The sequence below is a fragment of the Cibotium barometz genome, chromosome 59, assembly GCF_041138505.1.
Source record: "Cibotium barometz isolate CiBa-2024 chromosome 59, ASM4113850v1, whole genome shotgun sequence".
In the NCBI taxonomy this organism is placed as follows: Eukaryota; Viridiplantae; Streptophyta; class Polypodiopsida; order Cyatheales; family Cibotiaceae; genus Cibotium; species Cibotium barometz.
In genome coordinates this window covers 20,055,751-20,070,863 of record NC_141104.1, presented here as the reverse complement: position 1 = coordinate 20,070,863, position 15,113 = coordinate 20,055,751, and the positions used below count along the sequence as shown (strand labels likewise).

The 15,113-nt window shown below is 38.7% G+C and overlaps 1 protein-coding gene across 2 annotated transcripts; it reads left to right on the top strand.

Annotated features, from left to right (window-relative positions):
- The first annotated feature begins 7,162 nt into the window (after positions 1-7,162).
- Positions 7,163-13,241, top strand: LOC147605573 (ABC transporter G family member 1-like). Of its 2 annotated transcripts, none has more exons than XM_086793387.1 (11): positions 7,163-7,867; positions 8,039-8,118; positions 8,688-8,977; positions 9,133-9,304; positions 9,428-9,514; positions 9,763-9,891; positions 10,062-10,256; positions 10,441-10,527; positions 11,003-11,275; positions 11,580-11,687; positions 12,130-13,241. In XM_086793387.1, exons 1-11 carry the CDS (start codon positions 7,246-7,248, stop codon positions 12,364-12,366), a joined length of 2,280 nt encoding a protein of 759 aa, XP_086649513.1. In that variant the 5' UTR covers positions 7,163-7,245; the 3' UTR covers positions 12,367-13,241. The 2 variants fall into 2 exon arrangements, with proteins under 2 accessions (XP_086649513.1, XP_086649512.1); XM_086793386.1 differs by having other exon boundaries at positions 9,757-9,891; positions 12,130-12,592.
- The last annotated feature ends 1,872 nt before the right edge of the window (positions 13,242-15,113 follow it).

Here is a 15,113-nt window from a genome sequence, read left to right as displayed (position 1 = left end):
TAAAGCAATGGTTGGGAAACTTTATCACCTTCAATGGAGAAGTACTACACCTAACTCAAACTTCACATTCTAAAAGAAAACATATCCTTCATTATATGAGTACTCACCACCATTAGGAATCCAGTTTTCAACCTTTCATTAAGTTCTAAGGCTCGAGAAAATCTGGATCCTGCTCATAGGAATCCTCATGGCTTCAAAGGGTGAAGTCTCTATGGCAGAGATATGATTGATTCTTGGTCTTCTACTTAGAGCATCAACCACTACATTTTTCTTGTCAGGTTGATATTATATGATTGACTGAAAAAACTAAATAAAAGATTCCCATTTGATATGTCTATCTGAAATCAAGGTTAAGAGAGCAAGCGAATCCTTCTTATAGGAATCATCAGGCCCATTTGATATGTCTATGTGAAATCAAGGTTGAGAGAGCAAGAAAATCTTGCTCACAGTAGGAATCCTCATGACTTCAAAGGGTGAAGTCTCTATGGCAAAGATGTGATTGATGCTTAGTCTTCTAGTTAAAGCATCAGCCCAAAACATTTTTCTTACCATGTTGATATTGTATGATTGGCTAAAAACTCTGAATAAAAGATGCCCATTTGACACATCTGTCTGAAATCAAGGGTTGAGAGAGAAAGTGTCTAATACTTTGTTGCTTAGTCTTGATTACATATTCTTAACCCATAAGATAATGTTTCCAAATCCTAAGAGTATGTACTACAACACTTAACTCTTTATCATATGTGTTATAGTTACATTGTGTTGGTTTCAATTTGCAACGCTCGTAAGCTAAGGGATGACCATCCTGCATGAGGATTGCCCCGATTCCATAGCCACTTGCATCAGCTAGAACTACAAAGAATGGTCTAGAAAATTCATGAATTCGTAACACATGGGCATGAGTACAAGATTTTTCAAAGCTTTAAAGGATTTATCTTGTTTTTTAGTCCAATAAAATTGTTTACGCCTTCTTTAGGAGTCTCACAGCACGGATATGCAATGTATGCAAAGTTCTTGACAAATTCCTTTCAGTCACTACATAATCCTAAGAATGATCGTAAGTCATGTATATCAGGAGGTCTAAGCCAAGTGACAATGGAGTCGATCTTCTTTAAATCCACTTAAATGCCCCGGTACTAAGACTATGTGGCCCAAGTACTCAATTTTATCTTTAAAGAAACTACTCTTCTTAGGATTGAGATAATTTAGTTGGTTTTCCTTCAAAAGGGAGAATATGATCGACTAGTATGTCCTCAAAGACTACAACCACAAAATCTTGATGTTTAAGGAATATATGATTCATCATGTAACTAAAAGTCAAAGTAACATGGTGAAGTCCAAAGGGCACTACCAAAAACTCATAATGACCAAGCTGAATCCTAAATGTAGTCTCACACACATCCTCCTCAGCTATTCTTACTTAACATTTGATAGTCAAACTTAAGGCCAATTTTGCTAAATACTATAGCCCCTCTCATTTTTGTTAAATACTCTAACCCCTCTCAATTTTGCTAAATACTTTAGCCCCTCTCAATCTTGCTAAATATCATATCCCTTCCCAATTTAATCATCAACTCTGGGAATGAGATACCTATTCTTTATCGTAATCTTGTTAAGAGCTCTATACACATACGGTAAGAACCTATCTTTTTCTTGACCAAAAGTATGAGAGTACCACAAGGTGAGCTACTAGGTCTTATCAAACCTCTCTCTAAAAGTTCTATACTATATACACATATGGTAAGGACCTGTCTTTTTCTTGACCAAAAGTACGAGAGTACCATAAGGTGAGCTACTAGGTCTTATCAAACCTCTCTCTAAAAGTTCTTCTACTTGACGTTAGATTTCTTTTGGTTCTATCATATTGGCTCTATAAGTTGCCTTACAAGGTGGTGTGGTTACCAAGGAGGACCTCGATCTTATAATATTTGAGTTTGGTAGTCTAGGAGGCAATTCCTCTTAGAAACAATCTTTGAATTTAGAGACAAATGCTTGTTGTGAGGGACTAATAAGTGTAGTTTTCATGGTTGTAACCTTGTTAAATAACACCATGTAATTTTTCTCCCTCTTATGCAAATCTCTCTAAGCCTAGGTGGTGTGACTAAGTAATGGGCTAAGCTCTTCTTTCAGTTGACCCCCCTAGACTTAAATCCTTACCATCTTTGCTAATCCACATACTATGTGTATTATAGACAATCTAAGGGTTATATTGATGTCTCTAAGACATACCTACTATGATATATGGGCCTCTGCAAAGGTTGCTACTAGGAAACCCCTTTTCTCCTCATAAGGTTTGATGCATAGACCTACATGTTTCACTACCTTAGTGTAATTATACTTTGTGCTGGTGAAAGCAATTGTAATCTTATAATGTGAGAAAACAGACTCTAGGTTAAGTAATCTCATAATTCTTTTAGAAATGAAGTCATGTGTGGTACCATCATCGTGTAGAATAGTAACATCTTTACCATTAGTAGTTCCTTTCATTCTCAAAAGATGATGAGGTTTGATTTTACCTTCATAATTGTCATACTCATGATTGTGGTTACCCTCTTGCTTGAGTGAGCTGGACCTCTTTGTTGCACATGTAACACCACAGCGATGAATGATATGAGGCTTGGGGTCCCCTTTATTAGGCTTGCTAGAAGTATCAACCCTCTTGGCATTGTTGGGTTTGTCCAATTTCCTTTTTTGTTCCTTCTCATGGACCTTGTCTATGGCTCACAATTTACAATGAAGAAGGGTCTGCCAAAATCTATCAACATAGGTGGACATAGACTCTTTCTCCAATTGCTATAAGATGTCACATTGTTACCTATCCCCAGCCTTGTATTATGGTGGAAGAAAATTCTTGTTGATCAACTTCTTGAAAGATTTCCAAGTTTGGGGTTTATGATGACTATTCTTGGTGACATTCTACCATAAAAGATGCACTCTCCACTAGATGGTTAGCAGCACACTTGATTTTATCCCATTCAGAGAATTTATCCTTGAATATCAATCGTCAAGCTAGCTAAGCCAAGAAAGCATGACATGTGTATCTTTCTTGCCATCATAATTTTGAAAAGTAAAAGCTTTATGGCAACCTCTTCCTAGAATCCTAAGCACGTAATGTGGCCTCAACCATTCTAGGGATTCTTAAGTCTTCAAAATCTAATGAATCTATATATGCCTCTACTCCTTTATTTTTGAGATAATTTATCTTTTAGCTCCCTCCTCAACTCCCTCTCAGTATAGCTATTTGATTACGCAAAGTGTTAAGTTGTTCTTGAATAGATGGAAGTTGTGGATTTCCCCTCATGATAGAGAAATTTGAAGGGAAAATACAAGATAAAGGATAATTTTTTTGCAGAAAGAGAAATAACACAAATAAGTAGCTTATCTTTCACTCAATCATGTTGGAGATCTACATTGTAAGGAGCTTATCTTTCACTCAATCATGTTGGAGATCTACATTGTAAGGAGCTTTTGTACTTTAGTAGAAAGAGCATCTTGAGGAGACAAGAGGTGGTATTACCAAAAGTATCTAATCCACAATGGGAAGTTTTCCTTCAACCAAATTGGAGAATCAAGTACTAAAAGAGTACTACAATCTCTATGTACAGATGCTCGGGCACATGGAGATAGATCCATTTTATATGCCAATCAAGAGAAGCTGGAATAGGAGTTCATCACCACACTGAGGGAGATAGATCCATTTTACATGCCAATCAAGAGATGCTGGAATAGGAGTACATCAGCACATTGAGGGAGAGGGATTCCCATGTCTTTTACAACTTCTCATACTTGGAGCCTTGTAAGTTTTGAAATGCAACTCAAAGTGAAGAGCAATTAGAGTATATGTGTCAGCAATGTGAAAAGACAGGGTATTTATTCTTTAAGTTGATAATACTACATAAATCAACCAAGAGAGAGTACTACAAAGAGGCCTAGCTCTCAAGTCTTAACTTTGACTTCAATCTAGGGCCATTATGGAATTTCCTCATACATCCAATGGGTCCATTCAAAAAGAAGCCTAGCTCTTCAGTCTTAACTTTGACCTCAACACACATGGCCAGGTGATGGAATTTTCTCATACTTCTAATGGGTCCGTTACTTGTCACCCATTACTTAAAAACTTTTGAGGATATGTTATATGATTTTCAAAAGAACTAATTTTTGAATTTAGAACACTATAAGGATAATATGGTGTGGTACACAACCATAATCAAGGTAGTTCCTATACAATCAAGGAAAAGTCATTCAAAATTGTGATTCTTACAAGTGGTAGGACAAATATTTATAATGAAATTCGGGCCAAAAACCAACACTACTACCTATAGTTACTTTTTACAATGAAATTTGGGCCAAAAACCAACACTAATACCTATAGTTACTTTTTACAATGAAATTTGGGCCAAAAACCAACACTACTATAGTTACTTTTTACAAGTGTATGTTTAAGCAAAAAAAAACATTCAACAAAGCTTAAAAACACAAGATTTATATAAGAACATGTGGTAGTAATTGTAATCAAGTACCCAAAACTCATCTTTTTACAAGAAAAGTATTGCCAACCTATCTATATGTATATGAAAAAAAAACTCAAATATTTTGTACTTGGTAACACATTGCACTTAATTATATGATTTTACATGAACACTAGAATCCCAACTACATCATATACATATTGTAAGATGATCATATCAAATGTGGAACTTTCCAATGTGTGTTTTAACATAGGCTAGCTGAGAGCTCTAGTAGAGTTAGTTTGTCCAATTGTGTATCATGATCATACGCCATAAATTCAAACATAAAGCGTAATCATGACATATCAATTAGACTTAGATGCAAGTAGTTATACATTTTAAATTCCCATCACAATAGCTTGGAACTTTGATTTGTATCGTTTATGGGATAGAATCAAGTATGGAAGGTATCGTTGAAATTCCCATCACAATAGCTTGGAACTTTTGATTTGTATCGTTTATGGGATAGAATCAACTTTGATTTGTATTGTTTATGGGATAGAATCAAGTATGATATGCTCACGACAATAAGTCACATCAAATTTTTAGAATACATGAAACATATTAGAAGGTTTTGCTTCCTCTTCCAAAAAAATCAAGTTTCTTTAAAAAAATCAAGTTCCTCAAAAAACTTTACTTTCATGGACTTTGTTCTACCTTTTGCATGAAGCTATGTGCTTTTATTATGCTTATACATTTAATTTTATTATTCTTTAGTTTAAATAACATGTTCTATTGGAAGACTACATAGATGTAGGACATTACGATATGCTAGTAATGTCCTACATAGATGTAGGACATTACGATATGGTAGAAACTTAAGCATATTTGGAGAACATGTTGTGAATTTTAGATGTTTTTTTATTTTCTAAAGCATTAATTTAAGGTCATAATGAGGCAAATTTGGTATAAGATGCTATATGTTTATGTTTTTTTTCTCTTGGGGTAATTGCATGAGTGCAAATATGATTCATGATCATTGGTTCTCAAACAGTGACATGACATAAAGGAGAAATATTAAATTGATGAAGTCCAATTTTGCACTAGTGCATCATGACTACACATGTTGTGTGTGTGTGTGTGTGTGTGTGTGTGTGTGTGTGTGTGTGTGTGTGTGTGTGTGTGTGTGTGTGTGTGTGTGTGTGTGTGTGTGTGTGAAAGTTCAACTTTGCACCAATGAGTCATGACTACACATGTTTAGCTACTAGCCACATGTGTTGGTGCTCCTAAAATTATGCATTATGTGTGTTTATGTGTGTGTGTGTGTGTGTGTGTGTGTGTGTGTGTTATTAAAGGAACGATTATGTAATGCCATTGGAATCTTTTGCATTGTCAAGCCGACATAAAAAAGTTGGAAGTGTCCCAACTTAGAGAAGTTAGGTTGACGAACTCAAGTGTGCATGAACTTGGTAGCTTGAGATTTATAATCAATTTTCGAGTAAGGAGTGCACCCAACATGTGCATGATGGTTTTGGTCACTTGGCATGATTTGATAGAGGAACTTTTAAGAAGCCTTTGAAACCCTTTCACGTGTTTAAGTATGTGGTGTTGATGGGCCAAAAATAGATAAGAAATGCATGGTTGAAAACCATGCTGGTAGTGCCAAGAATGAGGAAGGGCAGCATTGGGGATCCACTATTTGATAATGCACTTAATCCCAATAAATATATGTAGTGTGCTAATATGGGTCCTCTACTTTTGAACCTTTGACAATTTCAAACATAATATTTGAAATAAGTGAGAAGATGGAAACAATCATAAGATCTACTAATCTTGTAGGTCCACTATCTAGTTGCAACAATTTCTTGTAGTACTTTTAATTGGTGACTTATGATTGTATTCATGACCCAAGGTTTTTTAAGTGTATTTTAATGTCCTTGACTTAGACATTTGAAGATCTATGAGGATAATAGCATGCTAAAGGCATGCTTGGAGTAGGAGGGGAGCGATGGGAGAAAGGTAGTAGTAGGAACATGCTCAAATTTCAATCTTACTGGTCTAAGTTCTTGGTGATACGAAGCCGGTGGGATTAAGCTATGCGTGTCCAACCTTATTCATTGGTGGTTTGACACAGTATGTGTTCATCCTAAAAATTACTTAAGAGATGTATACACAGAGTGGAAAAAAGGGAAAAGACCTAGAAAAGGGAGAGAGATTCTCAGGGGGAGATCTTCCCCACCCATCATAGTTGCTTTTTGACAGGCGTCACACTCGTTTTTTGACCATTTTGGTCGTAAAATACTTGCAAAATTTTGAAATGCTCGTAAATTACGCTGAAATATACTATATTTTACCAAACCCATCAATTTTGAAGGGCGAGGGTGCCCCCGTCAAAAATCAAGCCGGCGCCCATTCTGATGAGGCCCGTAGTTAGATTATTAGATAAACTGATCTTTTTTGGGAACAATAATTATACATATTTATATTAACAGAACAGATCTCTTTTTTTGGGGAACAATAATCTAATATATATTTATATTTTAGATTAAACTGACCTTATGACTATGAAACTTTGACTTTGAAGTAGTGCATTCCTCGTCCTCCACGTGGAGAGCGTAGATTCGACGATTGAATAACTCTATTATTTAATTTGTCTTAAAAGTGAAACCTGTCCATTGAACACTTGTATAGTTGACTTCTGCCTGGCCGTTCATCTCCGTCCGTCCGTCACCTCCGTCGGTGGCTCATCCAACTCCGTCATTTGCTCTACCAATGCTGGCTTGATTCCTTCCCCAATATGGAAATCCCCCGCTGGAGCCCGAAACACCATCGCCATGCCTTGCCACTAGCACCAGTAGCAGCCAATCATCCCACCTCGGCAGAACTAACTTCTTCCGACCACCTGTTACCCCCCTCGCATGCTTTCTCGGCGTCCACTCTGTCGGAATCAGGCGGGAAAGCAATGGGTTTCGCCTCCGACGTTGGGGCGGCAGAAATCGGCCTGGCATGGGCCAGGAGTCCGGCAAATGGGTCTTCTGGCGGGTCTGCTTCTCCGGCAGGAGGGTCTTCTTTTCGGGAAAATGGGTCTTCTTGTCCGGCAAATGGGTCTGCTATTACGGCGAGAGAGGTGAAGGGCGAAACTGGGTCGTTGCAAATGGGCGACATGAATGATAATCCGGCGAATTTTCCCGGCAAGGGAGGGGATCGGATCTACAGTGGGATTGGTCGGAAATCGCCCAATTTTGATAAAGGGGTTATCTTAACGTGGAAAGATCTGTGGGTGACAGTCTCTAACAAGTCGAATGGGGGGAAAAGGCCCCTCCTTCAAAATTTGACTGGCTTTGCACAGCCCGGTCAGATCATGGCCATCATGGGTCCTTCTGGCTCCGGCAAATCAACCCTTCTTGACACGCTTGCAGGTACATTTCCCACATTTTATGTATTGCTTCATTTTGGGTTCAATTTCTGCAGAATAAGGCACTTACAGATATCTTGGCTGTGTTGAGACAATCTGCCCATTTTTTAAAAATAAAATTGAATTACCTAGACTAAATTATCAGTATTAATCAGACCTTTTTTCTCTTAAACAGGGAGGCTTTCTTCGAACACCAAACAGACAGGAGAAATCCTTCTCAACGGCAGAAGACAACCTTTGTCTTATGGAAGTTCTGTACGTGTGTTAATTAGCACGCCCAAAACATGGTTGATGAACTTGATTAGTCTGAAGACCTTTTTGATTAGTTTTTTTTAACAAGAATTGTTAGTCAGCTAGTATAAATCACCTCAATTGTGAACACTTTCTTAATCCATATTAGTTTTTTTTTAAACAAGAATTGTTATTAAGCTAGTATAAATCAGAACACTTTGTTAATCAATATTAGGTGGTGTGATTAAGCTTATCAGTTGGTCAGTATACACATATGTACATGCACACATATTTGCATGCATACAAGCATATACACATTCACATATGCATGCATACAAACATAGATACGTACATACTCATGCATACATACATACATACATAAGTGCATAGATGCATACAAACATAGATACGTGCATACATAGTTAGTTACATAATTACACAAGTACAAGCATGCACACATGCAAAATTCATAACATACTTGTACAAACTCATCTGATCGTGTCTGATGGTTGGTTTGTGAAGATTTGTCTGCTAATTATGGGCATTTCAATACATTATTCTGATATTAGTGATTTTGTTGAGCTGCAATGCAGGCTTATGTGACCCAAGATGATGTTCTGATGGCGACATTGACAGTTCGGGAGGCTGTTTTTTACTCGGCGCAACTGCAGCTCCCCAATAGCATGTCCACTGAGGAGAAGAGGGAGAGGGCTGAGAGCACAATCAGAGACATGGGCTTGCAAGGTTCTGCCAACACCCAAATCGGAGGGTGGAGAGCCAGAGGACTAAGTGGAGGTGAAAAACGGCGAGTAAGCATTGCCATTGAAATCCTCACGCGACCTCGGCTGCTCTTCCTGGATGAACCAACGAGTGGCCTAGACAGGTAAGCTTCAAGGTGGTTTCACTCATCTAATGCATGTGTAACCCATGGGTGCACAATAAGTGTTTGTTAACGGCATATACAAAATGGGGAAGGAGGGTTCTTACACATAAAACTCTATCCATAATCCTCTCTAAACATATCACTATGCTGTACAGTGCTGCAGCATTTCATGTGATTAATCGGTTAAGGCATCTAGCCATCGATGGAAGGACAGTTATTGCCTCCATCCATCAACCCAGCAGTGATGTTTTTGAGCTCTTCAACTCCCTGTACCTGCTCTCAAATGGAAGAACAGTCTACTTTGGTGCTGCATCTGAAGCCCGAGAGGTAGACTTTAATCTAAATTACAAGGGTTTTTGAATGTTAATTGATGATGCTTTCTCAAGGCTACCTTTATCACAACTGGTTGTTAATTGCTGATTAGCATCATTTGAAAATGTTTTGTTGCAGTTCTTTTCTGCCAATGGTTTCCCTTGCCCGCCCCTTCGGAACCCATCCGATCATTACCTTCGAACGATCAATAAGGACTTTGAACGAGTAAGCTCTCAAAACAACACCACCCAAGTACAAATGGGGTTAATAAAATTCTTTGTTTTCAGGAACTCTTAATAAAAAGGCATTTTTTTTAACAGAAGAGAGTTAGTGGTCATACAAGGTTATCTTTTTGGTAATTAAACTATGTCTGCTCTGTCATAATTGTGAGTTAACATCAATATAATGTGTGTATCTGTATGCATGAATGTGTATGTATGTATGTATTCAGACTTTAACCTGTGTAGTCACAGGACATTGAGGAAGGGGCCCCAGGAGTGAAGCTTAGAACTGAGCAAGTCATAGACATGCTGGTCAAAGCTTATACCAATTCAGATGTGGCCATAAACGTTGTGAACCGTGTGAATGAGCTCTTGAAAGTGGTATGCAATTCAATATACAATTTGATTTGTTTGAGGAATGCCCACAAGAATTGGTCTTGTCAATCTCTACCATGCATGCTTAATATAAGAGTTTTAGCTGGTTAAGGTCACTGTAGTTGTGCTGGGATTATATCAATTGTACTTTGTGGTGGTTGATGATGATGATGCAGGAGGGAGCACCATTGCAGGTTGCATCCAATCATGCCAACTTCTTTACACAAGTCCATGTTCTTACCAGAAGATCATTCAAGAATATGTATAGAGACCTCGGATACTATTGGCTCCGGCTAGCTATATACATAGCACTGTGCATTTGCGTCGGTACCATATACTACAAAGTAGGCACCAGCTTCAGTGCTATACAGGTCAGCTTGACTAAGCTCTTCATAACTACCAAATCACACAGAAGACTCAACCCAAGCTCATAGCCAATGTTAACTTAAAGATGGAATGAGCTCATAGAGCTTTATCAAGAGATAATTTAAGGTCAAGTCTTGTGTTTACAGAAGGTTGAGCTCAAATCTTTCAAATGTACTGGGATTTTTGCAGGCTCGGGGTGCAATGCTTATGTTTGTGGCTGCATTCTTAACTTTCATGGCGATTGGAGGTTTTCCTGCTTTTGTGGAAGACATGAAGGTAGCATGAGAGCTTCAAGGCTTTTCTTTTGGCTTATTTTTTTGTAAGGAAATGATGAATTGTGCAGTATGAGTGACCATACAACATGATGTTCAAATGTTGTTTTGGGGTCTTTCACATACACGTGCACGCGTGCATGTGTGCACGCATGTAGGCATGCACATACACTCGCATGTGCATGTCCACAAACGCACACATGCCAGTGCACACACACATGCATAAGTGTGTGAGTGCATGTGCACATGCATGGGTGGCTGCGTCTAACTGCATGTGTATGTGTCTATATATGCATGCATGCATGCATGTATCTATGCATGTGTCCATAGATGTACTTGTGCATGCATACATTTTGGCTTCATTTTACAAGGAAATGATGAATTATGCATGCATGCATACATTTTGGCTTCATTTTACAAGGAAATGATGAATTATGCAATATGACCAAGTGATACTGCACAATGTTTTATTCTTTCAGGTCTTTGATAGGGAGAGATTAAATGGGCATTATGGAGTGGCTGCCTTCGTTGTTGCAAACACCCTTTCCTCAGGCCCTTTCTTGTTTCTCATATCTGCATTGCCTGGAGCCATAGCCTACTTCTTGGTTGATCTTCACCATGGATTTTATCATTTCATCTACTTTGTTTTAACGCTCTATACCTGCATGCTTGTGGTGGAAAGCCTCATGATGATGGTTGCAAGCATTGTCCCAGACTTTCTCTTGGGTATCATCACAGGAGCAGGGATTCAGGTATGTGAAATAGTTGTCATGATGAAAGTAGTGCATTTATGTTATAATCACTTACCACCCAAATTTTCTTTGGTCTCCACCAAATGAAGACAATATATATTTAGGGGCTAAAACAACAGCAACAGTAGAGCTGCTAGAACCTGTAACATCCTCAATAGATCCTACATCCACAGAACCTGGACGTACAGCCTTGGATTGCAATGCAGGCATATGAATTGTCATTGTTGAATTATTTGATCTACACCATTACACAACTCATCACCCTAGTGAAGGGCTTTACTGACTAAGTGATTTGCTCCTCCAGGGTGTCTTTATGCTGAACGGTGGGTTTTTCCGTCTACCTCGTGATATTCCAAAACCCTTCTGGAGATATCCAGTATCATTCATGGCTTTCCACACATATGCTAATGAGGTAATTGTAAGAGATTTCATGGGTGTGAGTGAATACAAACTGTAAAGCCCTTGCTTTTTGACCCTATCTCAGACAAAATTGAATCTCACAACCACATTTAGTCCAGTTACACACTAGTCCCCACCCACGCGATGGTGGGGAGTGGGATGGGTAAAGTTGGTTGCCTATCCATCCCTGATGGGCAGTCTGGATGGGCATCTGCTGATGGCAGGGAGTAGTTGTATAGCCAGCCTTGAAAATCTTTGTTGAAAAGAGTAGGTATTATAATGCCTTTAACTGGCAATGCACAAAGGCTTTCTTATGCAACACATGTACCCATGTGTTTTTATGGGCGTATGCATGGATACATGCAAAATAAGCTTAGTAAACATATTAATTTGGTTATATATGTTGTAGCATGATGAGCTGCATGAAACTTTGGAATTTGTTTGGCTCTGCACAGGGGTTCTACAAGAATGATTTCCACGGTCTCACATTCGAGAACAATGTACCCGGTGGCGCGTCAATCACGGGTGATGCAATATTGAGGGACACATTCCAAGTGAAGAGCTTCTCAAAGTGGGTGGATCTGTTGATACTGGTCGGAATGGCGGTGTTATACCGCTTCTTCTTCTTTGGTCTAATCAAGCTAAAAGAGAAATTGCGCCCCATAATCAAAGATATACTGTCAAGAAACTAAGCTCCCAAAATGTTTTCCAACAATAACATGTCACAAGATGAAGAGAAAAATACATGAGGGTCTCTGTGGATAGGCTTGATTGCTTGTCCACATGAGGAGCTACCGGCACACCCGTCATCAGAAGATCTCTAACAACATGGAGGGGCAGGGGAATAGGCCTTATTACAGTACAAAATACCCTATTTTCTATGTCATATGTTACAGAAGTAGTAAAGGTTGGTTTGTCTCAAACAATTTTGAAGGCTGTATTTTTAAGCAATCATTCTTAGAGTACATCATGCCAAAAAAAAAAGGTACATGCAGAAGATGCAGCTCATGTTCACATACATGGTCATGGTCGCCGTCGAGGATGCAGCTCATGTTCTCACATGCATGGTCATGGCCGCGGTCGTACATGCAGAGGATGCAGCTCATGTTCTCACATACATGGTCATGGTCGTAGTCATACGTGCAGAAGATGCAGCTCATGTTCACATACATGGGCTTGGTCGTGGTCGTATGGTCGTGGTCGTACATGCACAGGATGCAGCTCATGTTCTCACATACATGGGCATGGTCGCGGTCGTACATATAGAAGATGCAGCTCATGTTCACATACATGGTCATGGTGCATGTAGAATATGCAGGTCATGTTTGCATACATGGTCATGGTCGCGGTCGTACATGCAGAAGATGCAGCTCATGTTCATATACATGGTCATCGTACATGTAGAAGATGCAGCTGGCAGCTTTGTGTGAGGTCACCATTGCATCCACCCGTTATAACATCATTGTAACATGATAGGCATGTTGGTCACCTATATATGTAACATTTATCATTGTATTAGTTTTTGAAAAAAACATATATATATATATATATATAAGTGGTTTTCTGAGCTATGAATTTTCAGAGGTAATAATTGATTTTGCACGAAGAGCACAGTCACACAGCATAATCCTAACTACATGTGCAATGTGTATAATTAACCTAGATTAATCACTACATTCATGATGTAGTGATTAATCATAGATCAACATAGTTAATCACTACATTAAACATAGTTGCTATTATTTTGTGAATGTCATTGTGATGTACTTTTTTAAGAAATTAATCAAACTCACAAATACATCAACGAATAAACCATAGACTTTAATCAAATTGAGAAAATTGAACATAAAATAAAAACATGAGATACATTAGACATCACCATCAACACACTATTGGGTGCAATCTTCCCCTTCATACGTGTAGCTTTCATTTCCATGACATAAGTATTTTCAGAATTGTATTCAATATATAGCCCAAAAAGTTAATGATAGTTGTGCATAATACAAGTTTGGGCTTGTTTTTCCACTTTTACAAAAATAGCTCAAGCACCGTAAGCACAAGCACAAACACAACATACACTCACCGCTTATTTCACTAGGATGAGAGTATCATTATACACATGATCGAGCATGGCGTGTATTACCACTTATTACACTTCAATTAGCATGGCACAACAATTGCATAAACCACGTATCACGCTTTGTGACCGTGTGTAGTTATCTAGCGTAGTCCACTTGTTTCACTTTGACCACAATACAGTCATCAAGCATAGCACTACTTGTTACACCTCAACAACATACACCTGTTAAGCATGGTCTCAAGCTATACTAATAATACTAGGTAACTAATATTTAATGCGGATCACCCACGATACCAATTCACTAGGATGGTACACTAACGTCTAGGCGTCTCCGATCAGCTAAAGGATGGACATTCTATAACAGTCATGGCCGGCTTTGTCTTCAATGTCTTCTTCTTTACTCAAACTTAGACTCCATCCTTGACATGGTGCTTCACATGCTCTCAAACATTGGGTTGCTTCTTCACATGAAATTCTAGCTTTGTCTTTAATTAAATTTGGCCTTGGATCTATATCGCAGAGAGATCCTTATCAGACACGGGTAGGGTCAACCCAAGAGTCATGGCGACCAATTGAATGTTTGTAGCACCAAAATTAAATGTGTGGCACTAGACTTTACCCATAGTTGGCAATGAAGTTGGGCGACCTCTGTGAGACTAGAGGGATTCTAGTGTGTTATCACGCACTGTTGGGGATAGAGGTAGTGTGTGATAAAAGACTGATAAAGAGAGAGCACACACACAAGAGAGCAAACCCTAATCCATTAGTGTAACCCTAACCAAAGAGAGAAGCCATATCCAATCTCACACAATGCATAATAGAAGAGAACTACACACCACACACTAAATGTGCTATGTTCACACACCAAATAACCCTATCTAATGTCCACACACTATGGCCAGCTGGACGCGGCCATTTATTGTCACACACATACTGCTATCTACCATGCCAGCACATATCGTGCCTAGCTCTAGCTATCATCGAGCTTGTAATCTCAACAGCCCCTCTCAAGCTCATAATGTATAGCCATAGATGAAGAAGATGAGCTTGGGCTATCAACACTCCCCCTCAAGCTCATCATATCCATCTCTCGTACTCCAAGAAGTACTCAAACTTATCCTTTCCCAAGTGACTTAGTGAATATGTCAGCCACTTGCTCATCTGTCTTCACATAAGGCAAATCAATCTATCCATCCAACACTTTCTCCCTAATGAAATGATAATGGACCTCTATGTGTTTGGTCCTTGTATGATATACAGGATTACTATAGCCAGCTGTATACTGCTCATGTTGTCATCACAGTGTATGACAACTCCATCATCACAATGTTGACCCAAATCACCAAGTAGCTTTTTCAG

Coding starts and splice junctions, on each gene's coding strand:
- LOC147605573 (XM_086793386.1), top strand. CDS start 7,246: ATGGAAATCCCCCGCTGGAGCCCGAAACACCATCGCCATGCCTTGCCA. Junction 8,119..8,687: donor CTTTGTCTTATGGAAGTTCT/GTACGTGTGTTA, acceptor GCTGCAATGCAG/GCTTATGTGACCCAAGATGA. Junction 11,276..11,579: donor TCACAGGAGCAGGGATTCAG/GTATGTGAAATA, acceptor TTGCTCCTCCAG/GGTGTCTTTATGCTGAACGG.